This window comes from Aulostomus chinensis, chromosome 16 (genome assembly GCF_037954235.1).
Source record: "Aulostomus chinensis isolate RoL2024-O1b breed Wild chromosome 16, RoL_Achi_v1.0, whole genome shotgun sequence".
NCBI classification, from domain to species: Eukaryota; Metazoa; Chordata; class Actinopteri; order Syngnathiformes; family Aulostomidae; genus Aulostomus; species Aulostomus chinensis.
The window spans coordinates 7,056,781-7,083,464 of NC_141335.1; the positions used below are offsets into that span (position 1 = coordinate 7,056,781).

The following is a 26,684-nucleotide window of genomic DNA, read 5'->3' on the forward strand; positions in this document are numbered from 1 at the left end:
TCAAAATGGAGGATAAAAGAGAAATTTAAACATAAGACGGTCACATCAGTCTTGATTTAGACTTTATTCCAAATGTTGATACTCTTGATCAATCAGGCATGTAATTACCAATACTGTAATAACAACAACAACAACCGTCACTGAAACTGATGTTCTCAAAATTAAATCTGACACATTTGGAGTGGCAGAAGTCTTTAAGTCTCTGATCAGAAGGTGATGGGTCTCTCAGAGCATGTGCTGCTCTGCACGTCTGAGGTTGTTGATGAAGTTTTCATACGGAAAAAGGTTTTCTTTAAAAAAAAAAAAGAAAAGAAAAGAAAACTCTCACTAGCAGCTGGTCACATTTAGTAGTTTTGGTCCTGAAGTCCCTAGTGCTGAATTTGGTCCCACAGACAAAAGACTGAAAGCACCATGTCGCTAACTTGTGTCACAAATATAACAGGTACCCTTAGTCGAGAACAGAGGAACGTTTAGAGGGGCGTGCAGCTTCACCCACCGTTTACAGAAGGAAGGTGTTTGTTAACCACTAGCCAACATGGCTGTGTGACTGGCCACATTCTCCTAGGAGACAGTTCCAAACTGAAATCTAAACTCTTGGGGGGGGGGCGGTGGTCTTAGATACGCTTACATTCACATGACGGGAGAATTCATTCTTTGTATTCTGGATATTCAACAACTGTGTTGGAACTTGATTGAAAATAGTAAATGGTCAAGTTAAAAAACAAAACAAAACAGTACACGGGATACTTCACATTCTAAATCATGACAAGATGCCACAGTGATGAACACATCAGGAATCAGGATTATATTTACACCATTTGGGAATTCATATAGCATAAATGTTCCCTCCTTTTGTCTTTGAAACACAAGTAGGACATTTTTAAACGTTGCTCTTCAAAAGAGACTGAAGTGTGACAGCCAGAAGAGTCGGGGGAATTCAAATCATCCATCAACAGTTTGGAATAGAAATTAGAGGGGGAGTCCAGGAGTGACGTTAACACGCGTTTTAACAGCTAATCCTGCGTTCATAGTCACAAATTCAAAAAGATCTGGAGCAAAAATTCGGACTTTTGAGGATTTTGTTTATCCTGAGTAATCCTTTCAACCAGCTATACATTTTATTATTAATGGAAACTGGCCAAATTCTGTCTACATGTCTCTGGAACAGGGGCGTCTACAGAATAACTGACTGGAACTTCTTGGGAAAAAAAAACAAAACACCATCATGGAAAAGTGCAATGGAAGTTGATTCCCAGCTTTCTGGACTAAGACCAGATGAAGACTACCTCTCCACTACGGTCCATGTTGTCCAAGCAGATGCACTGGGACATATTGAGATGAGTGGAAAGTGAATTGAAGTATTACAACTACCCGTCACTAAGCTGATGCTTTGTTTCGTCAATGAGAACTTTGTAGACAAAAATACAACAAAAAAAAATACAAAAAATACAAAAAAAATCCAGTCCAATCAAGTATTAAAAATGTTTTTTGCATAAATTATGACAGAGCAATAATACAACAGCTGTTTCTAGCACCAAAAAAGCTGTCTGGTCAGTGTTTTTGAGGAATTTGGTGTGACCACTCCTGGACAACAAGAGACTTAACTCCAGCCAGTCGGATTAAAAATTCATTTTGAGGCTCCCTACGTGAAGATTGCTGCACAGAGGAAATATAATTAGCAACCTCTGACAGACTTCATTCAAAATTAAATACAGCTTTTAGGTAAAATGATTCCACGTCTGTTTTATCAGACTTCCAGTGTTTTTCGACCTGCATCTGTAAAATCTTCAGGGCATTCTGGGAGGAAACATTACTTGCATTCCAGTGCGTGACCTGTCCCAAGAGCACAAAATGTACTACAGCATTGTTGACTTTTAAAACAATCATAAAACAGCATATATGTAATACAAAACAACTGCCAGCATTAGGCTGAGAATGGATAAAAAGAAATATTTACAAACAAGAAATAATCATTTTTTTGTTCAACATTTTAAGGGTACATACATGCATGATTCTCACGTCAAAAAAAATCTATAAGTGTGATCGCACAACTTTTACATTGACATGGAATGTATGTCCTGCTGGTCGCTAAGGTAAAGTCAAGTCTCTTCATATTAAATTACCTATAAAAATATATATATAAATAAAAAGGTGAGGGTACTGTGTTGCGAAAGCTGCAGCAGCGGTCAACGTTTAGCTGCACCGACAGAGAGAGAAGGGAAGGAGGTGACGAGGCCCGAGACGAGCAGATGTAGGTGGCAGTGGAGCAGCGAAGGATTCGTGGAAGAGCTGCTGATCTGCTCCCGACCTCGACCGGTGACAAGATCTCCTTCTAGAACGAAACAAGGCAGTGTGGAAGGCTTCACACAATGAAAAGACATTCTCCAACTGAGATGAGGGTGTATTAGAATTGGTTACGCTCTAAAACACCAACATCACTATGTTCTACAACTAAGACAAAGCTGCGCTCTATGTTGTAGAACTTTATAAAAAGTGGAAAAAGGCAGCCTGGTGCTAAAACCCTCCAGGATATCTAGGACCAAAACACTCTAGAATGTGTTGGATGAGTGATGACCACAGCAGGATCTAAGAGAGGAATTCTTTTTCCAGCTCAAAGACGGAAGGCCGTGCCGGGGAACTCTGAATGCGGCAGAGTGGCACAGTGCAGTCTCGTTTCTGGCCCTCTGTGTCCATGTCTAGCAGGGAGCAGCCCATCCCCACCTCTGAGGACAGCACCACATTCAGGTCCTGTGCCGCCTTCTCTCCAGAGTAGTGGCCCAACGAGTAGCTCTTGTTGCGTCCTCGCAGAAGAGCCCAGGCATGGGGTTTCGCCCTAAATGACACAGGCCGTGGTCTGGAGCAGGTCTCCCCACCAGAGGGCTTCTCTGATGCTCCGTCCTTCTCCTGCTTCTTCTGTGCAGTTGGAGGGGGCAGAGTGGGGGGGCCATTGGCTGGAAACAGAGGAGATTCGCTTTAGAGTGTTAAGCTATTCCAACCCAAACACAGAGGCTGCTCAGGGATGAGTTACTCACTGTTGTGATTGGCGGTATACTTCTTCCTGCGTAGACGAGTCCCTGTGTTGTGGTTTTTCTGCTCTGGCAGCTGGCTTTGGGTTTGTCCTGGACTCTGCGTTTTAGCTGCAGTCCTGTTACTCTGACTGTCAGTCGGTGCTGTCGGGCTGGGTCTCGGGTCTGTGTTATGATTGGCAGACCCAAGCTCTGTCTTCCCAGGGCTGGACCGTGACACCTCGGCCTCAGACTGTATGAGACACTTGGTGGAGTTACATTCCATGATGGCTGACATTGAGATGAGATTGACAGGTTGGTTGGGGGAGTGGTTTGATGATGGCTCATCTTTGCGAGGGCGGTTGCTTGGTGGTGAGGTGCTGCGGCGGAATCTGGTTGCACGCTGAAACAGACCCTCCTTCTTTTTCTTCTCTTTCTCCTCTCGTTGGGGCTCACAGTCCTCACTGGGTGCAGAGTTTTTCAGTGCCTCTCTGATGTCATAGCCGAGGACGACTGAAGCCAGCAGCGACCCGCAGCCATACAGCACAGAGTCTGTCTTTCTGCGAGCTGACGTCCGCTTCAGGCTGTTGGTGGGGGTGAGCTGAGGGGTTGTGGAGGTGGATGAGGTGGATGTGGTGGTATAGGGGTCCTCCAGGCTCTCTGCTGGGCCACCCTGACCTGCTGTCCCGACCTCTGCATCTCCTGGCCCACAATGCCCTGCAGGGCTCTGAGGCTGCTGCTCGTCCCTCCACAGAGGTAGATCAATATACACCTGGTTGGGGAACTTGAGCTGCTTTGGTTTGGAGCTGCTGTCAGGGCATTCCTGAGAGAATGCCTCATCTTTACCGGCTCCTGCTGGAACAGTGCCACAAATCATATATCATCATTAAATGACTGAAAGAACCATCACTCGCTCTTCACACCTGGTAGTAACACACAGGACGTGCGGAGCTTTGATCACTATCATCACACTGCAAGCATTAATGCTCAATTCTGATTTTTGCTGAAACCATTTTTTTTGTTCGGGTTAGGGTAACAGACAAACAATGATGTCAGCATGATGACAGCAAGAAGGTTCTGGGTTCAAGCCCCGGCTTGGGCATGGGGTCTTTCTGTGTGGAGTCTCCATGTTCTCCCTGTGCCTGAGTGGGTTCTCTCTGGTACTCCAGCTTCCTCCCACAGTCCAAAGACATCCCCAAGAGGGGACAAGGTTAATTGAATACTCTAAATTGACCGTAGGTGTGGCTGTGAGTGTGACTGGTTGTCTGTCTGTATGTGTTGGCCCTGTGGTGGACTGGTGAACCCTGCCTCTCGCCCGAAATCTGCTGGAACAGGCTCTAGCCCCCCCGCGACCCTTAACAGGATGAGCTGTAGAAAATGGATGGATGGATGTCAGATATCGTGGGAGATTTGCTTTTCTCTGAGCAAACCCAGGAACAGGTCCGGTCTTGTGTTGCTGCTTCTTAGAAGTTCCAGCCAACACACACAGGAAAATCATGGCTGCATTTGCTTCACTCTCTCTCTCTCTCTCTCTCTCTCTCTCGCTCTCGTTAAATATCATTCAATACCTCACCCAGCAGTTGATTGCGCCTTCTCTGCAATCATCCAAGTCAATAATCATCCAAAAAAGATGGTGTTTCTTTGAATAGAACTTAAAATGGCAGCGTTCTACAGGAAGGTGTTGGACACAATCCATAAAAAATAATAAAAGATGATATTGATCGCTGTGTTTGTCATAATTTGAGCACCATAGTTGTCTGTGTGTGTGTGTGTGTTTGTGTGTCATTTTTAATCAATAACAATTGCACGTAAACGATGTTGCACATGAAAATACTTTTTGTTTGCATGTGGAACGAGGAGGTCAGTGGAGACATATGGTGATGTCAAGTATGAACTTGGAGCTGTCACTCATGGTTGGATCACTCAGGACGAACGTCAGAATAACAGAGTTGCACTGAACAAAAGTGTCGGCAGGTGATGAGCACAACACCTGTGTACAATCATTACTTACATATTGTACAAACATATGTACTGGTTCTTTGCTCACCTTGTTCAGCAAACAGGGCAGCGAGAGGGACAGACTTCTGGGACTTCACCAGGCTGGTGGACCAGGGGTTGCTTCCATCCGAGAGAGGACGCACTCTGAAAACCATCCACAGGTGCAGATGACACACACATGAGGAAACACAGCGTCTCTGTGTGTAATACCAGGTATGTAGTGTTGTAGAATTTAGTATATACTCCTGCTACATGACACAACTATGTCTTACTTATACCAACATAAAGAAAATACTGTGTGTGTGTGTGTGTGTGTGTGTGTGTGTGTATACCTCTCAGCAGCAGCGGGCCTTTCTTTGCTCTGGACTGAACTGGGGCCCCAGGTTCTTCCTTTCTTCTTGATTCCCTTTTTCACATCATCAAACTCCTCTGGCCTGAAGAGGGTGCTGCGGCCCCACGTACGGTTGCTCTCGTCTTGAGTGACTGGTAACACAGACACCACCGTTCTTAGCACAGATTCAAACACAATCATCTGCTCTTATTAGTAGGATTATTAAAGTAATTATCATAAAAGCCCAGAGATAATATTTCTCTCTTTTTAAGTATACAGGCAAAGAGTAACTTAGAAAGTCTCAATAGTCACATAAATCACATGTGCTCTTGATTTTAAGGCCCTTCACCCTGGATAAAAACACTGAAGTTGCTGAGTTTGGTGATTGGAACGAACACATTTGTATTCTTGCAGTGGTCAAATTAAAAAGCCAAAACCAGAAATCCAAACACCAGCTTACTGTTATCATATATGTGTTATGACATGTGTGAGAGGCTCAACCACCACATACATCAAGCCAAGGACACGCGGAATCAACAGAACAGTGTTTTTGTTGCCTGATTGTTTGGCCACACCTTATTAATGTAAAATCATTTCAAAAAATAAAAATCATGATTGAATTTAATCAGCAGGCTGGCTCAAATTTCTTTGTATCCACCTCTTCAACATTACTTCCTTGTCTGAAACAATTTAACCCGCACAGCTTGAATCAGCGCATCAGGACACCCTCGTCAGTCTGCATACACAATCCCACACGCTCATTGGACGCTTTTAGGCAAGAAACCCTTTTAAATGTCAAAGTTAGCAACAACAACAAAAAATCACATGAAGCACTTGGTGCTGTTAGTCCACACAAGACTCCAGACCACACCCACGCCACATGAGAGCAGCCGATGGCCTTGCCTGTCCTCCTGAGCCCAGAGTAGGCTGAGAGCTCGCTGGATAGATCAACATCCTGTTGGTAAACAAACAAACTGTCCCTCTGCATGTGGGACGTCACTGAGGAAGGAGACATGCATGTTATCTCCGGTTGCCATGATTAATGTGTTACAAGACGGCTTCTTGTTGGTGAAAGAAACATTTCATATGTTAAAACTATTAAAAAATTATTTGGGCTGTTAAGAATCCAATGCTAGTATTTTTTTAAAAAGTCCCTAGTGTAAAAAAATCATCTATACCAAAGCATCTGAAAATAGTTTTGTTTTTAGTACAGTGGATTTTCACGAGCTATTTTCCTGTGTTCCACCTTCCAGAGAGCTAATCATCCTAAACCCAGAGATTCCCAGCACACATCTGTGCCCTCTGTCTGAATGTCAGAGTCTATCAGAAATGGTCAAGAGGAATTTGTTCCAGTTATTGCAAGGGTGTTGGTGCGTGACTAACAACATTATCAAACTGTTCAAACAACTGGGTGACTGCTTTTGGCTCTAAAGCTTTTGTTCACATGGCCTTCAGCATTGTCAGTGACACTGTTCCCATGTTACCAGCTCCTGTTAGTTAACGTGGTTTCTTCCAAATCCTTATATTTGTAGATTTGCACATTTGACTCTTTAAAGGCAAAGCAATAAACCAGGCAACAAGTACTTCACACTAAAGAGCACACTGATAAGAGAAAAAACTCACGCCGAATAGCTCGTAGCCGGGGGATGGGTGTGGGACTGCTGGGAGGGGAGGAGGTGGTGCTATGAAGGCTCCGCCTCTTGTCCATGGAAGGTGATGCCTGCACGGTGATCTTATGCTGGAAGTCTGAAACATGCACCAAGTACAGTTGTTACTCAATAATCTCAGCGCACTTACAGTCAGTGAGATTACACAACACGCTCCTTCAGTAAATAAACAACTGTATGATTGACAGATCGTTTAACAATGTACTTTACTTTACTCGATCACCTGCTGCTCACTAACCTGAAGGCAGGCTGATGCGGTTCCCATCTTTGAGTTTAAGGCGTGAACGTTTGAATTTGCCTTTCCTCTTCTTCACGTTGGGTTTATCTTTGTTGAGCTGGAAAATGAGGATGTTGAGCTCCCGCTCCAGCACGTTGATCTCCCGCTCTGCCAGCTGCTGCTCCCGACGCTTCAACAGCTCCTCCTGAGACTTCTGCTGGAGGGCGGCTCGCGTTAACTCCTCTTCCCTGGAACGTAGCTCCTGGAGGAAGTGGAAATCACCACATACATGAATTTAGATAGCCAGGGAGACTCCTGGATAGACATCAGATATTTGCTGAAGGAGGAGGATGATGATATAGATAAGATGTCTCATAAACACGTGGGATGGGAAATTTAGCCATTTTATTGGACTATGTCATATACTGTATTCATGGTGTAATATTAGTATTGATTGTTATTTCCTTAAGGATCCATTTAATATCTCCTTCACATAATCATTCATTCTGCCTCTCTCTCATTCACATCTAGCCTAAAAAGACAGACGGACAACTACAAGGAGTGGTAACTGCGTATTCACTAACACTTCCTCAATAAAGCTGATTTCAACAGATTAGTACCTGCAGTTTCAGGCAGTGTTGCAACGCTAAACAGACTTGTCTCCACCCATGGCTTACCCTTTCTTCCATCCCTCTGTTTTTTCTTTAACTGCTCTCAGCTGAATAATAATAATCCTTACTGGATGACTTCCATAAAGCAGCTTTAGAGTCAAGCCCCTGCAGCCGCCCACCTAGACACAGATTACTGGAGGATGTTTACAGGAAATCTGCTGATGTCAGGTCTAATTCTACAAGTAATCGTAAGAAACTGCCATGGGAAAATGTTATTGCTCTTGTACAAATGACCCCCTCCTTATGAAACTTTTACACATCCAGTAAACTTTAAAGGGTTACACCAATTGGTGAGTCTGCAGATTACGTCACACGAGTGCCTTAATTGAAACACAGATTTGCATAATTTTACTGTACATAAACACATGATCTAATACAAGGAAAATGCAATGAATCAACTCCAGCACAAATCCTGAAAAGCAAAGAACAACACCTGTAATTTTGTCAGTTTCAGTGTCATTCAGTTCAGCATTTGTTGGCCCAACTCTCATCCAGCTTTTCCTCCAATCCCCCCATCTTTAAGCCAGTGACAGGAGACTTAAACAGGAAGCAGATTAAAGTCTTAACAAAAGGAAAGCCCGCTAAAGCACCTCTCCAATAATGACTCGTTTTTGTAAAATGCACAATTAGCCTGCCCACTGAAAGTAACCAATTAAACTTTTTCAGTCTCTAGAAGTTGCTCCAATGATGCATCATGCTAAGAGCTAATCTTAGGAATAAACTGCAGAGCCACATTGTGCGTGACAGTGGAGAGACCTGGTGAACCTAATAAAAGTCAACACTCAGAGTACAATAGAGTGGAAAAAGTCCTATGCACATTTGGGTCTTTTTTTTTATTTGCATGCATAGAACCTCCTGAGGTGGGACTTTGTTTTGGAGGTAAAATAATGCCCCAGGAGCTAAATTTAGACCCTGGTCTCTTCTTTGTTCCGAAGGAAAGTTCCTATGGTCAAAACGGGCCGCACATGCATCTTCTCTACCTTCTCTTTGGTCCTAAGCTCATCAAACATCTCCTGGATCTCCACACGCCAGTCGTCCTGCATGCTATGGAAGGAGTCCTGGGGCATGGTGGCCATCACCGCCTCCTCAATGGCTGACAGCTGCTCAAGAATGCAGGAGAAGGAGGGACGCACATGAGGGTCCTGGTCCCAACACTCTGGAATAAAATGAATGCAGTTGCCGTGGTTACACAAGATTCAGCTATGTTTAAATTGTATAGAATATGGACACATGCATTACTTTATTGTGGACATTCATTAATTTACCTTCCATGAGCTTGGCGAAGGGTTCAGGGCAGGTGGAGGGGATTGGCAACGTTAATTTATTGACTGCCACACCGTAAGCAACAGCCAAGCCATCTATCCCGCGATACGGCACCTCCCCTGTTAACAGCTCCCACAGCAAGACACCATAGCTGGGCACACAAACATTTTAAGAGGGAAGAGGGAGAAAAAGGAACAGTAAACTTCGTTGAGAGACTGCGGGACATCACCAACCAAAATACCTCTCCAATAAAGGATTGGAGGCTCCATTCAGCTCAAAAACAAGCATGTGATGCACAACAAAGCAAAGTATGTTGCTTAGAGTCCTCCAGTGCGTTTGAACTACTGCTAAAAACCACAAGCTTTGTGCCAACAGCGGGAGTTTTTCTGCCTCAAAACTATTCTTTAGCACAACTTTCTGCTTGGAGGATCAAAAAAATTGCTCTTTTCCAATTAGATCTATAAAAACATACCATATTGCTGCACAGACAGAGCTGCCTCCTAAAGGCAATTCATCAATCACTCCACAGATGTTGCGACACCCAGACAGGTGGAGGGGCTGTGCCAGAAAAGCAGGCATTTTGTACATTTTTCTATCATATTCTAAAACGTTACTGTGTGCAATCCATATTTAAAATACACAAATGTTGACAAATCGTATAGATTATCATCTTTATTGTGGGTGTTCTGCGGTTCAAGGAGAGCGCTCCCCCTACTGGCCAGCTACGCCTGATAAAGAGGACTATCAGACAAATGAGAACAGGTAGACCGGTGTTACTTATCATACCTCCAAACGTCACTGCCTTTGGAGAAGAGAGAGGATTTGATAACCTCGGGGGCCATCCAAGAGTAGGTGCCTGCTGCTGACATTTTTGTGGTTTTGTGCCACTCCCTGGCCAAGCCGAAATCTGTAATCTTCAAGGTCTTCCTCCCAATGTCGTCGTTCTCAATTTTTTCAAGTAATAAAACTGAAAAAAAGGAGATACGAATTAGAGAGAGGTCATGGAAGCAAGTTTGATGAGTTAAAGGAGAAAGAAAGATTGAAGTGGGTGGGAAGCGACAACCATGAGGATATTTAGGGGAGAGGAAGAGGAAGAAAAGTGGAAAGGAGACAAAAAAACGACAGGTAACATAAAAAGACAAGCATGCAGGTGAGGAAATGATAGTTGATATTCAGCAGGGCCAACAGTGGTATGCAGGTCATTCATTACTGTAAAAACAGAGGGTTGACAGCACCACAATACACATGTCCTCAGGTCCAAAAACTGTTTAACACATTAAAGTCAGAAGGATCCCTACAAACCTACCAGTAACACTACACCAGGCCTGCAACAGTGAAGCCACAACCCACTGACGTGTGAAGTAAATACCCTCTAGACCCGTGACATGCCGAAGAAAATTACTTACATGCACATACATCTGTCTGATTAAAAGTACAGGATTTAACATCACTTTTGAGTGTTGTAAGTGGTGGAATAGAGACCAGATTTCCTTTTCGGGGTTAGATGATTTGAAGTATTTAAGATGTAAAGCGGACTGCACGGTGGTGCAGTGGTCAGCACTGTGGCCTCACAGCACAGTTCCGGATTGAGTCCCGGCTCAGGCACGGGATCTTTCTGTGTGGAGTCTGCATGTTCTCCCCGTGCCTGTGTGGGTTCTCTCTGGTACTCCAGCTTCCTCCCACAGTCCAAAGACATCAAGAGGGGACGAGGCTGATTGATACTCTAAATTGACCGTAGGTGTGACTGTGAGTGTGAATGGTTGTCTGTCTCTCTATGTTGGCCCTGCGGTGGACTGGTGACCTGTCCAGGGTGAACCCCGCCTCTCGCCTGTTGATGCGGGGATAGGCTCCAGCCCCCCCGTGACCCTTAATGTAAGAATAAGCGGAAGACAATGGATGGATGGATGGAAGATGTAAAGCATTGACATCCATTATATTGATCAGGTAAAGAGCATAAAAGTGGAAAAATAGAGTCTGTACACGGAAAAACTCACCCCAACTCTATTCAAGTGGAAATCAATGTTTCAATCACACAGATCTTCATCATGATAATGAAATAATATCTAAGCTCGAAGAGTCCCTTTCAAAATGAATGGAAAGAACTCTGAGGTACTTTTTTTAGTGTTGGAAAAAGATCAAACACACATCAAAAAGATTCTACTTGAACGAAAGGAAGCACACACATTGTTAAAAAAAGACAGTTCTTGACCTTTTTGCGTGTTAAAAATGGCTTCACGTGAGTCGCAGTGCTGGAGTAAGAAACCTCATACTAAAGGTCCGTCTAATTTACGTACAACCACACCACTGCAGGTCAGTTGGAACATCAGCTGGGATTCTGTCCGCTCCGACACAGGAACGAAATCCCTCTGTTAATCTTTGTAATCCATAAACGTGGGTGGTTTAATGGAGGTACTTGAGTGTAAGATTTCAACATTCAAGGTAAACAGGGACTGAAGAAAAATCCCTAAGTGTGTTTGTTGGCATGGACACTGGGAATATTCCCATGGGAAAAAGGATGTCATGTTTTGGAGGTTTTTACGGTTTACTCACTAACCCACACCACGCAACCAAAAACAACTGTAACACATGCTACTCCCTTGTCTCGGCTCAGTTTGGACACCTCCCTCTGCTCTGTATCAAAACATTTACGCTTTCGTTGTTTTCTAAAACCACAAACGAGCTTGATTTACAAGATCACATCAAAATATAGGATATTTAGCACAGAAGAAATGGTATTTGCCGAATCTCTCCTGGCGGTACATTCCCAAAGTGACACACTATAAACCATCATATCACCCTAGCCTGTTTTAAAGGCTGTTTGTATAAACAAGTTCAACCATGAAGTATGTTCATAGAAGTATCAGTTGCAATATTGTTTCCTGTATTATCACTCGCTGACCTTGGACTTCCTCCTCTGCAGCTGTGCCAAACTATAAATGTGTCAACATGCACTTAAAAGCACAATGGACACCCCCCCCCCCCCCACCACCACCCCATTGAATACAATTAAGAAAATATGTGTGTGGGCTGGATAGGGCTGTTTCCCATTGCACAACTTCACATAAGCAGACATGTGTCTGCCTCTTATTTTTTTCTCTCTCCAGGTACACGTGTGTTCCATGACCTTTTGAACATTGCACAAAGACTTCATATTGAAGCACACATATTTCTGAGGTTAAAGGTGTGTTGCTTGCACAGGATTTTCAGTTATGAATCTATTATACTTATTCAAGTATCAGGTTCAACGTCGGCTGAATTCTCTTTCACAGGCAACACTGATTTGTTCAATATGAACACGTTTTCCATCTCAATATTTATACAGAAGTTCCTCAAGCAAGCTCCTGATATTTTTAATGAAATCATTATTCTCCACTTTGTAACACTGAACCTGTGTCTGCTGAACAGTTTATTATATCAACCTCAGTATATTTTATTTGTGACTGTATATAATAAGTACATCCTGTCCAGAATCTAGTGAATAAGGAAAGCATTTTAATGTATTTTTAAACATTTAATGATACTGTATATTACAATTAGTATCAAATATGGTGTCAAACTTTTGGGGGGGGGGGGGGGGGATTTAGTGAATCATTAACAGCCAGCAGTGAGGAATGTCCTTGCACACCTGAACCCACATGCATAAAATCTAACAGAATCTTAGATCTGAAACAAACTCATATAGGCTTTCCTTTTATATCTAGTGTGAATTACTTTATGTAAAAAAAAAGAAAAAAGTTATCAGACAAAAGTGGTGCACGGCAGTGAAACAGTTACTAATCTCCTGACCTACATCTAGAGACACAACACCGTCACCTGCAGCTTCAAGGTATAAATGGTAGCATTAATTCTGCTACTTCATACTCATTTCTTTCTGCACGTTCAAATGTTTTCACCAAAACCACAGTCTTCCCCCACTCTTTATATGAAAGAAGAAAATATCGTCATGCTGGTTAAATGTGTAATAATTGTGCTTACGGTATCTCATGAAGCTTCACATAAAAACCCTAATAAGATGTTAATACCACTCAACTATTTATCCTGCTCTTTCTCCTACATCATCTTTCAACTTGCAAATGCTAATGCAATAATAAAATTATAGAGTTAAAATGTAAAGAGTCCTACTGTTGTATTGCACTGCACTGCATTCAGACAGGAATGAATCATATCATGTTGAGTTATTGGCTGCAAATGTATCAAGATGCATAACTGATGAATTTCAGGGGTTGAGATGGAATCTTCTTACGCAGTCATTGTCAAGATGGTGCACTGACACATAGTTCAGGCCTTCTAGTCACCAGACAGTTACTGATTGGATCCCTGCCTCCTTCAGACATGGTGTCCAAATGTCAGCCAAGAGCCAGGATTCCCAAAGTGGGGTTCACACCCCCCCCCCCCCCCCTCAGGGTTATGCACAGTTATGGGGGTGTGCAAAAAAAAGTGTGTTCTATGGTTTTCCCACACATATGAGTGAATCAGAGGCAGACCACAGCTGGGAGCAGGACTTCTGTGGATGAACCCCCAGTGCACCAATGTACAGTTCAGGGAAACCATGACACTTTTGTACCCAATATGTTGCCTAAATTGCTAAAATACATAAAAGTTTAAAAAAGGATCTCATCTCATTCCTATAGTAGCATCAGTGGACCCAGTTTAAAAAACAAACAAACAAAACAGGACCGCCAGTGACATGTCTAACGGAGTTAGCATTAATGTTAGCAATGCTAGGCTAGCCACTTGTGGTGCTAGCACCATCTATGGAGATAGAGGGGTGCATAGCAGGGGTACACAGCTGGCGGTTGAATGTTTCAGCGGGTGTTAAAAAGGTGCAGTGTAATGACTAACATCTTACTCTGATTAGACTGCATTTGGCATTTATTTCTGTAAAAAGCAACACAACAGTAAAAGTGCTATCTCTGTTGCTAAAGTGCTTATAAACGCGTTTCCATCGAGATGCATTTCAACCATAGACACTATTTTGGGAACTTATTAAAGACACAGTTGTAGAGGTTGAGTCTTAATGTTTTCCAGACAAGTGATTTTGGTGGGTCTGGAAGTATTTCGTTGATTTCAAGCAGCGTTCTGGTGCTGCTCCTATGGAGAATAACGGTGCTATTGCTGCCATGACTTGCCTTGGGCACTGAGGGGATCCTCTACCCACACTGCAACAATAGGAATTCCATTACAAACAGGTTTCACCGGACCAGTGATATACTCCCACTTCCTGTTGACAAGTTCTCGTTTAGTGATTCCATAGATTCCTCCCAGCAGGCTCTGTAAGTCTATAATGACTATGATGGGTTAGTTACATGACCTGGAAGAACAGTGGTTTGGGATAAACCCGTCTGTGTTGATTGGACTATAGAATATCATGCCAAATTCTTTCTTTGTAGCACCATGATACTTCAGTGTCAGCCCTCTAGAAATGTATGATAAAAGACCTTACTCTTACATGACTCCACTCTGACATCATGCTACAAAATCTTTAAACCCCAGACATTCACTTTGTTTGACTAAAGCATCGTATTATCAGCCGCCGCTGTTCGAGCTGGCATTCTGTTTAATTGAACTGTTTCACATCATCCACTCTCCAGTTTTTGAAACCGATCAAAACACAGCAGAACTTGGGATGAACATAGGAAAGAGGAGAGTTAAAACACACCAAAGATATACCCCGTAACAGTGGTAACAGTAGGAGGCAATGTTGGCCACCTTGTAGTTTTTCAGTTCTTGTTAAAAAAAACAAAACAAAAACAAAACTGAAAAGCAAGTGGAAAGGTGACCGCAACAAATAACTAGAAAAAAAAGTCAAGCTACAGTTAAACTGCGTATGAAAAGTAAGAAAAAAGTACTGTCCAAGCTTGTTCATGGTTGATGCTCTACCAATAACACAATTTTTAGCTTCTGCTGTGCATTGTTCAATAAATCATAGCTACAGTTTTGTGAATAAATTACTACTCTGCTATTGAAGTTAGTATCTGCAATGAGCTACCAATTTCTACGGTTTTGTACAACATTTGCCCTTTTTTTGTATAAAGCTGAAAGTAGAGATAGTGGTCTGATGCGTCAATCTTAAATTCTCATCGCTCTAGAAAAAAATATGAGACAAAATGTCCCATGTACATCCTTTTGGGCCACATCAGTGTTTGTGTATACTGGTTAAAGCTGCAGAGTTACACTTCTACAATGCTAAATATTGGTTTAAAAAAAATAGCCCAAGGTTACAGTAAACACATAAAAGCTGATATCCTTGAGCTTACTAACACACCAGAGCCATTTCTATCAGCTAGCAACCCTTCTGTGCCATTCCTCCGGTTGCTCATAGATACGGAGGCATAAAAAAGCTTGTCTTCTGTACCCAAGTCTCCAACAACTATTTGGCACTGATCCTTAAAGAACTTATAGCACGATGATGTTCCCAAATACAGATTTAGCAACAATCTTCTCACAATAAAGTGAACTGAAGTTTATTTAATAAGCATCTGTATGATGCCTGGAATTAGGTTATCACTGCTGGGTTGTGAAACCTGCTTAGTGACATATCTAAATAGGTCAGATGTTTTGTTTCTGTAAACCGACAACAATTTGTCTGATGACAAACTGATGAGATCAATTGATCCGTCCCCTATTCAGTCTAATACCTGCCTGTTGCCCGCCTCAGCTCAGACCATATGTTGTTTGCTGAGCTTCAACAGCTTTTCCTCAGTCTATATTTTCTTACTTGTTTGAAAAGAAATGTTTCGAAGCAGACAACAGTGAACGCAACTGGAGATGGATGTGCCTCCGAGGCAGACCCCACCCTCAGTCCAACCCCCATTTAATTCCCCTTTCCAACAGTGGATCTTCAGGCAGAACCATCTTTCATGGTGCAAGACTGGAAAGATCAGAAGCAGAGCTGCTGCCTTCAAAGCAGGTCCCACGCTTCTTCCCATTGCTTTATCCCCCTCAAGCTAAAAAGAAAAAAAAAAACAACACACACACATTTTACGCAAATGTGATCATTTCTACGCTCCAAAATAAAAAGGAATACGATTTATTCACTGATATCGCTGAAATGCCAAAGACCGGTTATGAATCAAAAAAATAAAGTTACTTTTGGACTATATATCACATCTGGAATGTAAAGACGTAATGTCAGTCATAACTGTTTGACAAGTTTACCATCTGTAATGTACATTTACTGCGTTAGCAACAATATGGCTTGATCCACACCTCCAGTATGTCACATATGTTCCATTGACCTCCCCACTGCTGACTGAGCACTGACCTCTTTTACACTACTTTAATATCTGAATCAAATCTGACATTTCGAGACTTCCCACTCTAAAAGTAGACATTTTTAATGGATTCTTTTCATTTCTAGCAGAATCCTGAAGTTTTGTATATTTCTAAAGGACAAAGCTAAGCACTGGTTTTACATGGGTGCTGTAAACACTCTCAGTGAAACCTCCTAACTTGACACGGCAGTATTTTCATAACTGTGCCAACAGACCAAGCATGAGTGCAAGAGGGCTTCCTGTAGTAAGCAGAAACAAGGCTGCTAAACATTCCCCGACTGGCCTGTCTCTCCCGGCTGAAATGAGAGTGCCCCCAGGCATTCTGGTTGATGGGAAAAGGATCAGGGCTAATGGCTGGCTAAATCCATCTATCATGGTCACGTCTCTCCGGGCCACTTGCTCTTTGTCTGTCCTCTTCCTCGCATAGTTTCTATCCGTTTAAGCTTGAATTAACCTGAAACTTGTTTAATTAAAACACAACAAATGTTAAAGGTATTGAGCTTGTACCTTCTGATATATTAGCATCTATCTATTTGCTAGGGGAGCAATACAGGCGATTGGTTGATTCCGAGGGCAGCTCTTCTCAGCTGTGGGCCCTTTTCCTTTTCACCCTGCCCTGCAACAATAGGTGCAGTCAGGGAGAGGTCGTAAAAAACACAGTGAAAGCATCTCCACTCCTCCTCTCTCCCCGCTACCCATTCTCTTGTCAGAGAAAAGACAGGCAGTAACTGTGTCACCGGGGGTAATTGTGGGAAGCCAGGGGAAAGTTGCCTTGCTACACCTAGTCAAGTTTTGGTGACCCCCCCCCCCCCCCCCCCCCATCAGATTCCACTTTTTCCTAGCAGGGAAAACAAATGGAGGACTTTACTTTTTTACTTGACATATCACTTTCTAAGATACATGAATTTAATGTGTCATCTCTGTGAGGGGCTTTGTAACAATGTTCCCAAGGATGTTGGACTGCAACCTCAAATCTGCATGACACCCTGGCCACTTTGGTCACACAAAAAGAGACACAACCACATGGACAAATAATATTTTACACTTCAGTGGAAAAAGTGTTCAACATCATATGAATATGAATGTAATCACTCAGACTTTTTACTCATCGGCCGTTGTGACTTTTCGATAACAAAAGTCAAGACCTGATATTAACTGACCAACAAAAATTTAAACACACTTTTGTTCAAGTTAAAGATCCATGATTTCTAATTTACACTCCAATAACTGTTCATCTTTACCAAGAGAATCCCTCCACCTGAGAGGCAGGATGAGAAACTACCCCCATTATACACAGGTGTACTGTGTACTGGTCAAAAAAACACTTTGTAATGTGCAGTTTTCTCACATAATGCCTCTGAGATTGCAAGTTTTGAGGGAACGTGTCATTGGATGCACCAGTTCTTCATTTCAGTACCATAAGCCATCTCCACTGACGCTTCTTAGAATTTGTCTGTATAGTATAACTAAACCTGCCTCATAACCATTGGCCATCAGTAACCAAGCCTACCCAGAACCACCACCTGGAGCTTCTTCCCACGAGACTGTCAGAGCGCAGCGAGCCAGACAGCTGACGCGACAACTGGTTTGCACAATCAAATAATTTCTGCACTAACTGCCAGAAACTGTCTCCTGGAATCAGATTTGAGAGTTCATCGTCCTCACCGGGGTCTCGACCTGACAGCGGTTTGTGATTGTAACTGACTTGAGGCCAGCTGGCTAAATGCTCACTTTCTGAGCTCTTTTGAGAGGTGTTTTCCAAACAGATGAATCCCTGTTTACACTGTACCAGGCAGATGGCAGACAGCGTGCATGAAGTTGTGTGGGTGAACGATTTGCTTAGGTCATCATTGGGAACAGAGGGTTGTGGTATGGGAAAATATAGGATACGGAAGCTACAGGTGCATTATATTGATGAGGATTTGAATGCACAGAGACACTGTGACAAGATCCTGAGCCCCATTGTTGTGCTATTGATCCGTTACCATCACCTCATAATGCAGCACGGGAATGCACCCCACCCGGCTGTAAGAGCTGGACACAAATCCTGGTAGCTGATTACATCCCTGTTTTTGCATGGCCTGCATCCTAACCAGACGCCTCATCAATGTATGAGTTTCAGTTCCTACCAATATTCAACAACTTGGAACAGCCATTGAAGAGGAGTGGACGAACGTTCCACAGGCCACAATCAACAACCTGATAAAAGTGAAGATGTGAGGGAGAACTCATTAAATGGGAGCAAAAACTACTTTTTGAATTTTGTTTTTGTATTTTGTTGAGTGCATGTTTACTGCTAAAAATAGTACAACTGACGGGAACCCACTCCTGCTTGGCAGGCCAGTTTTCCCTAAATTTCACTGCCTGCCCTGAAATCCAAATCCCTTGCAGGCACAGTGAGCAGAAGAAATGGCCACAGGTGGTATTTACTGGAGGACCAGAGGCTCTGGAGTGCACCTATGTGATTCAGTTGTGGGGCTTTTTTGTGTGAAAGGTTAATTACTCAGGATACTTGTACCAATCAAATGCAAATGAAGCTGCAATCTGATGAAAAGTTGCAGCGCAAGCAGAAGTCAAGCTCTGAGCTCAGCTGGAAGCACGCTTTCATACTGCACAAAGCACATTTTATCCTATCATCCTCTAGTATTAAATTAAAGATAAACCTAACCTCCGCCCTATAAAAATAGGAGAATGTCATTCTGTTCTTTTGAACAGCTCCCAGAAAGAACTGGCTCCTTCAGACTTGGCTCAGTTCACAAGCATTTTTCTGTCCCACAATGTGTTTCATTACAAATTCTTATTTTTATATTCAGTTTTAACAAGGTCAATGTAACTACGCATACTGATATCAATGATATTAAAATCTAAACTTCAATGGCATGCACAGTCCTGACTTGTATCTTTTATTGATGCTTGTCTACACAGACATTGCTGTCAGCGCCGTCACAGAGGGTGATGAGAGGAGCTGCTCCGAATGATCCTGGGTCACAGATACGCAGGCAATGCGACACTTGCTGTGGTCATGGCCACAAATGTTCTCCAGTTTCACTGTTTTATTCCTGATAACAACTGAGTTGTTGGTTTTGTTTCTAACATACTACCAACACACAGAACTCTTCGCCTTAACATTTGCATTATATTTTAGCCAGGCTCATCCAACTTCAACATCTTAAAATCCTCAATTTATCACAGGAGAGCTTTCTTTTTACCATGTGCTTCATCCTCCTTGTCCTCTGTGCACTCCATGTAAATATCCGGTCTGAAACAGTGATACAGCAGCATCTGACAATTTACCGTGAGTTTTGTTCATTTGACCATAGGTACACAAAGCCTGGAGGTCATCACTACATCCTTACCTGTCGTGTTTGAGAGAAGTAAACAAATACTCACTGCAGCAAACGCTAATAGCGAATATGCTAACGTCAATTCCCAGTGCATGATGTCAGCAAATGTTTGCCCTCAAGACTCACAAAACAGTGCTTTTCAGTACTTATTCACTGTAAATCAGTTTACTTTTGCAGATAACATTAGTGCATTTTTTTTCACAATTGACAAGTCAATGTAGCAAATCACATTTTCAGCAGTATCTCCATAGGTTAGTCATTGGCCAAAGACTCGACACCTTCCCTATCGCATCATGAATGGTATCGTGAGGTAAAGGTTCAAGTTTGACAGGATTTCTCCATTTTCTTGTGTGCATCTTGTTAAAAAAATAAATAAAACAAGTACTTTTAAAAGAAAAAAAATGCTTTGACCAAGACAGCTGAAAGAAAAAAAATGTATGCTTCTAATTTATTGGTATTTTTAATCAAAGGTTTAATCAATGTATGCAACATAAACTGATTAATTGATATAAAAATAACTGCTCGCTGCAGCCTCAGACAAGGGAGGGAGGAGATCTAACAATAGCTTCAAACTGATGGGGAGAATGCTGCTGTACACGCTCCAAACGGAACTCCATCAGTTTCAGTTTTGCGGTCAAGCACACATTCCTGGCATACTACGGCTCACAACAAGATGTGAAACTCCAAAGGTAATGTAGGTTATTTATGTTGGCTCAGGGCCAGGTTTCAGCATGTTTTCTTGCTCTTATCTGCTACTCCTCTGTCAGCACAAGCACTCCTACATGCAGTGAGAAATCCAAATTGTAAGACAAAAGATGTAATAAATAAGGAGAGTAGGGAAGGGAGGATGAGTAAAAAAAATAAAAAATTAACTTCTATGATCAACAAATAGCACAAAGTAAAAATACCAATCTATGCTTCCAGCGAGTATTGTGTGCACAGATACTGCATACAGTAACTTGTGTGCCCATGTCAAAGACTCACAACACACAGATGAGCATTGCATTTAGGGGAGTTTTGACCTTCTGATCCACTTGCTTGGTATGGAAAAACTTTCTAAAATTTACAAATGCAGGTGCAAACACTGATCTCAATGATTTATCTATAATCAGTACATCTATAATAATAAAATAAGATTAATAAGACAGCAGTTCTATAGGCATTATATGGCTGTACCTACACAGACAAAACTTCTTGGAGGAATAAAAATTGTGTTGGTTTTGATCTCCTCAGGAACTTTGTGAAGGTAACTCCACAATTATCCTTTTACTCTTCAAAGTTTGAAATTAGAGCTGGCCAAAAAGTAGATGGGAAAAAAATAACAAGAGGCAAGAGGGAGAATAAAAGAACAAGGGAGGGATGGTAAGGAAAGAGAAAAATAACGAAGTAAGAAGGGAAACCCCCTCAGTTTGTGGCAATAAAAGAGTACCGCTGCTCTCTGGGAGATTAAATATGAACGGAACAAAACAAAACGAGGGCTTTGAGACCCTCCGAGTCCTAGCCATTCTTCTGGCCACAGTAGCCTAGCAACCACTGCTTGACCAGTCCATTGTGCAAACGTATGTTAAGCTTTTATCCCTCATTAGCAACATTCCTCCCTGCAGGCTGGGATTTTACAGATTAGGTTGAAAAACACAAAAGAGATTGGACAAATCTTGCTGACTTCCAACATATTACTTTACAGGCTAATCATTGATCAAATAGCTGTATGTTTGTCTGTGTGGAGCATGTATACACTGCACGCTAATAAATGACAGGCTGAGTAATTGAATGGAGCTGGAAAAGGTGTTTTTCTGCCTCTTCTGTATACCTTTCTATGTCCTGGTTTAACCTGAGAGGTGAATCAATAAATCCCAGAAATGGAACAATACAGATACACTAATACACTTTCTGCTCATTAAATATTAAAAATAACAACAGATTGGTAATTAAAAAACACTTATAGCAATGCATCATATTCTTTAACCCCCCCCATGAATATAATTCTCACTGCTTTTATCCTTTGAGACTGTTTGAAGCACACACGCACGCAGCCAATACAAACAGACATCAGACCCACAACAGCAGATGCAACAACTTCTCTAAGCTGCATTATTCTAGGTTTTACTGGGAAAACAACCCAACACACCACGGGGTGCCGTTTGTGTGTAGGAGAGAGTCTTTTGTGAACACACTGCCCTGGTTCAGGGTAAACACATACAGCTACTTTCTTTCGCTCTGTATTTAGACAAGACGGTACATTGACTGCATTGACTGATATTTTCAGACTCCTGACCCTAGGACGATCGTCTACCTGTGACGGTAGAGCGCTATGACAACCGAAAAGAGTTCAGTGTCTCTCTTGATCTGATTTTGAGGTCAGCAGCCTCGCAGACGACTGCAATCAAGAGTGAATCATAGAAATGAAACATTTCCCCCACTTAGTTAACACACGTGCCTTTTCAGCCATCACTCAAACTGAACCGCAACAAGCACACTGGGAGTAACATTTCCGTCTAGGTCACAGTGAAGTGACAGGATAAACACACTGACTTGTGTTAGCAGCCCGGTGTCTGTTCAGGAGAGTTTGTTTATGTTCGCCAAACATCCGATTAGCTGAAACGGTCTAAACAGTTAAGTCCTTTCTCTCCATCTGGCTTCTAATTAACACAAATCTTCATCATCTCAAGTAAGACTTCTTTAAGACGCCTCCACACTGACACGCCATTTTTAGGTTATATTTTCTAACTTATGCACAAAGCAACAACCTGCTTAGACAGTGAATTGGTTTTGTCCTGCTCATGGAAAACCTACCCAACAACTGCATATCTAGCACTTACAATGACTGTTATAAGTCTGAATTGAGGTTTTTTATGAGTTAGCATTATTAACCGTATCATTCTCCAGTGAACATATGCGGACTTAACTCAACTGTGAGGGTTGACCAGGTGCAGAGCCTAGTCCGCTTATTTTAATGCGCATTTCCAAGTGTCAGATTACAAAAGTTTATAGAACCCGCAAAAGAAAATACCTCAATTTGGTAAACTATTTTTTTTTTGCATATTTTCATAAATAATAAATGAGTACGAAAACTCTTTATTTGAATGACATAATGAATCTCTATGTTACATTACAGACCAGCTGTTTCAACTGCTATCACCTTCAGGGACATCCCAAAACTTTGTCTTCATCTTAGAATATTATGTAAGATGTCCAAAAATCTCAACATTACCAACCAAAGCTATTTGTTCAGGACCTGTCCAGGTTTTACTGGCTCTTCTTCTACTCGTTGTTGATGTTACATCCTCAGCAATACATAATGTTTCCTGTAGCACCATCTTCTGATGACATTACATAGCCAGTTTAATTCGCTTAAAAGCAAGTTGACCCAAACGCACTTAATGTGCATTTCCTTTTTTGCAGCACAACCGCAGCTCACTTTGAAATTTGCTTGACAAATTAATGGAAACAAATATTTTTTCAATGCTTGAACAATCCAAAACAAAGTTATTACCATGTGTAAAAATCATATTTGCAGCTATAAAGAGAAATCTGTATCTTTTAATAGTTTGATCAATGTCTAAATTTTCCAGTCACAGAGGGATTGGTCTGTGTTCATGTCAGCTTTTGTTTGTACACTCACTCTCACAGCTGGAGATAGACAGACTTACACCAGAGCTGCTACCCACATGGCTCAGGGGTTGATAAGAGTCTATGGTCACAAAGGGGGAAAGTACTGTGTTTGGAGTCCTATTACACACCGACAACACAGCTCAGTGGAAGTGGCTAGCCTTCGTCTGTAGTTATGTGACTCAGACCCTTCCTTTATTCATTCCCATTCATTATTCAGTCTTGGGACTGGGGTTTGCTGCAGTCCTGATGGAAACAGTGCAGTTGATGTGGTTCTGCTCTGCATCAACTTCAGCAAAGGGATTTGACATCAAATGTGATACACTGAGTCTTATTAACCGTACCAAACTTCGCTTGCACAGATTATGCAGGCACTCTGTACTACAAAGTGGTTTCAGGATAACTATTTTACCCTTTGACCTCTAGTGTCAGCTCTGATTGGTCAAGCACATGGCCTGACGGTGTGGCATGAGAGTTTCTGGTTAGGTGTTTGGTAAATCACTCTCTATATTTGAACAACATTTTAGCTTGAGGTGGATAGATAGGGGGCTGGGAGGGAAGGTGTGTCTGTGTATGTTGAAGGATAAGGGGGTGAGTACTGGGGGGGAGAGGGGGCAGCCCAGCTGAGCAAACTCTGACTTTATTTCACATCCTCCCGAGGGTATCTCCCACCACTTCATTTGTCCACAGACCTTTTACACCTATTCTGATCATCCAGAGTGAAGGAAAGTTTTGTTTTGTGAAGCGGAAACATGTCAACAGAGTTTTCTAATTTTAAACTGAAACGTTGTGTTTCCCTTCACACGTTCCATCTCCTACTATGATTCCAACATTATAAACAATCAGCATCTATGTGGAACATTGACATGTGGAGGACTTATGACAGATGTGGACATTGATTGCAAGACTGGTTAGGACATATGAGAAATAACTACCAAACTTAAGTTCAGCAGACTTTCACTGGGAGCCAAAACATGAGGAGGGATGTGCTTCATGTGCAACAGTTGGATCCAAGAACCTCATGAGAACTTTCTGAACTTCTCTGTAGCTAATGTTCAAAGTTGTAAAATAAAGCCCAAACACACACTAAATCTTTTTTTTCTTACTGTTGCTAGACTTCAGGTCCCGGTGGATGATGGGCACCACGGCCTCCTCGTGTAGGTAGTGCATCCCGCGTGCTATCTGCACGGCCCAGTTCACCAGGATGTGTGGAGGAATCCGCCTTCCGGTCAACACCCGGTTAAGGGTCCCGCCTCGAGCGTACTCCATGACCAGGCATAAGTTGGGCTCCTCCAAACACACTCCCTCCAGTTTAATGATGTTGGGGTGCTGCAACATGGAGAAAAGTTTCGCCTCTTGTTTAACACTGCCAGCGGTGGCTGTTATGTCCTCGTCCGGGTCTTGCCTCGCCGCCTTCACGGCAAGCTCTTGATCTTTCCATGTGCCCCGGTAAACTTTGCCAAATCCACCCACGCCGATGATCTCCTCCAGCACCAGCTCGCTGAAGGGAATCTGGACGGGTGAGCTCGGGACTCGCTCTCGTACACCCACCGACCCGCTCGTAGTTGGGAGACGGTAAACAGCGGGCTGGTAGGTGACATAATTGGAGGGGAAAATCCCAACACGGTGGTTGATTTTACCCGTCCACCATCCCTCGTCCCCGGAGATCGCAGCGTCCTTAGACAGGACCTCCACCACGTCTCCTCGTCGCAGGCTGAGCTCGTCCTCGCCGCTTGCCTCATAATCATACGCGGCTGTCCACAAGGACCGAGTGGGGCACAGAGGGGCTGAGTGAGCCCACGCCCGGACTGTGGGAGAATCCATCCAGGCATGCTCCACGGTCCCACCGCCGCCCGGCCGCCCTTCACCGTTTGGGAAAGCGGCCTGCGAGACATCCATTTCTCGGTGGCCGTTGTGGCACCATAGGGTGCAGAGCTTATAAAACTAAATCACAACTTTAAAACGGGAAAAAAGTTGCTTGACGAAACCCTCATGCTGTCACATCTACGAGACTAGCTGATGAGAAGAGATGGGGGTCCCCGGTGTAGACAGCCCCTGTCCAAAGCCCGGTAAGAGTGTATAACTCTGTAACGTTATCCACGTCGCCACTCCAGTAACCGTATCGGAGGGTCAGTACCTAGCTAGAAGTTGCTGGCTAAAGTACCCGATAAACTTGTACTTCTGCTTCAGTTTAGTGGGGATGACAATCAATACAAGAAATAGTTCAATGTCGTAAAACTGGTGAAAGAAAATGTTTTCCAAAATACAACCTCTAATGCCTTATGCTAACTTGAGCAAGCTAAAGTTAGCTCTACCGATACAGCTAAGTTTTCGCAGGTGCCACAAGAGGTGCACCTGCACCGTCCACTCCGAGCGACCAAAAGTGGGAAGCCGGGGAGAGAATTTCTTCGACAGTGAATGTAATACATCCACTGTTTCCGAGAGGTAATGTTGCCTTTTATTATCTTACAGATATTTCAATTGCATTCAAGACTTTTAGCTAGCGGGTTTAGCTTAGCATAGGTCAGCCCCTGCGCTAGTGCGGCACTTGGAAAAGTTGCTCCTCTCAGTTTCAAGAGTGGTTATTCCAAAGTTTATATCTCCTTCGGGGACGTGAAGAACAGACGGCAGTTGAACACCTAAAGTAAAACATCGTTGAGTTCAACCCAACAAAATAAGAGGAATAAAAACGTGAAGAGAATCCGTCCACTTTCATCAAAACAACACCCCCATCGCCGTTGTCGGAGTCGGACTCAGTGGCAGCGGCTCTACGGCGGAGAACAGACGCTGGAGCTGCTCGAGCTGCTGGCCGTCGTGGCTTCTCATTGGTAGATTTTATGACACGTGATCGCCACAGCAGCAGGGGGGAGGAGGGAGGAGCCGCTGTAGGAATGCGTGTGGAGAGCGCGCCTTCAGGGAAATTATGGGAATAGTGGACCACATAATCACACACACACACACACACACACACACACACACACACACACACACACACACACACACACAGTTCTTCCCAAGCAGTTTGCACATAAGGGGGGAATTTTACATGAAGTAGATTAATTCTAAACCAATACTATAAATATGAAGCTACAGTGCAACTCTGTGCCCTCACAACACGCTTTGTTCTCTAGATTTATTTATAGTACAGTGAATTTGACAGCTGTAAAGAACTGCAATCATATGATACTCCCATGCTGAAAATAACTAAACTGGAAAATGTGATTAATTCTGTGGGGCGTGTGCATGTGCATGCATACCGGACAGGTAATCAATAGAATGCCACGACATATTAGTACATAAATAAC

At 42.9% G+C, this 26,684-nt stretch overlaps 1 protein-coding gene across 3 annotated transcripts; it reads right to left on the reverse strand.

Annotated features, from left to right (window-relative positions):
• Positions 1-26,159, reverse strand: map3k21 (mitogen-activated protein kinase kinase kinase 21). 3 transcript variants are annotated; one of them, XM_086179572.1, is made up of 11 exons: positions 24,486-26,159; positions 9,939-10,119; positions 9,155-9,303; positions 8,870-9,045; positions 7,240-7,480; positions 6,958-7,080; positions 6,238-6,333; positions 5,336-5,486; positions 5,053-5,147; positions 3,033-3,860; positions 1-2,951 (listed from the first exon to the last, which is right to left on the reverse strand). In XM_086179572.1, exons 1-11 carry the CDS (start codon positions 25,276-25,278, stop codon positions 2,587-2,589), a joined length of 3,198 nt encoding a protein of 1,065 aa, XP_086035698.1. In that variant the 5' UTR covers positions 25,279-26,159; the 3' UTR covers positions 1-2,586. The 3 variants fall into 3 exon arrangements, with proteins under 3 accessions (XP_086035698.1, XP_086035696.1, XP_086035695.1); XM_086179570.1 differs by lacking the exon at positions 6,238-6,333 and having other exon boundaries at positions 3,033-3,857; XM_086179569.1 differs by lacking the exon at positions 6,238-6,333.
• Between the last annotated feature and the right edge of the window lie 525 nt (positions 26,160-26,684).

What these genes read in the sequence shown, in the direction of transcription:
- map3k21 (XM_086179572.1), bottom strand. Translation starts at nt 25,278, where the DNA reads ATGGATGTCTCGCAGGCCGCTTTCCCAAACGGTGAAGGGCGGCCGGGC. An exon ending in AAAGGCAGTGACGTTTGGAG is followed by an intron (nt 9,304 to 9,938) that starts GTATGATAAGTA and finishes TTGTGTGCCCAG; the next exon opens with CTATGGTGTCTTGCTGTGGG. An exon ending in AGCTTAGGACCAAAGAGAAG is followed by an intron (nt 7,481 to 8,869) that starts GTAGAGAAGATG and finishes CACTTCCTCCAG; the next exon opens with GAGCTACGTTCCAGGGAAGA.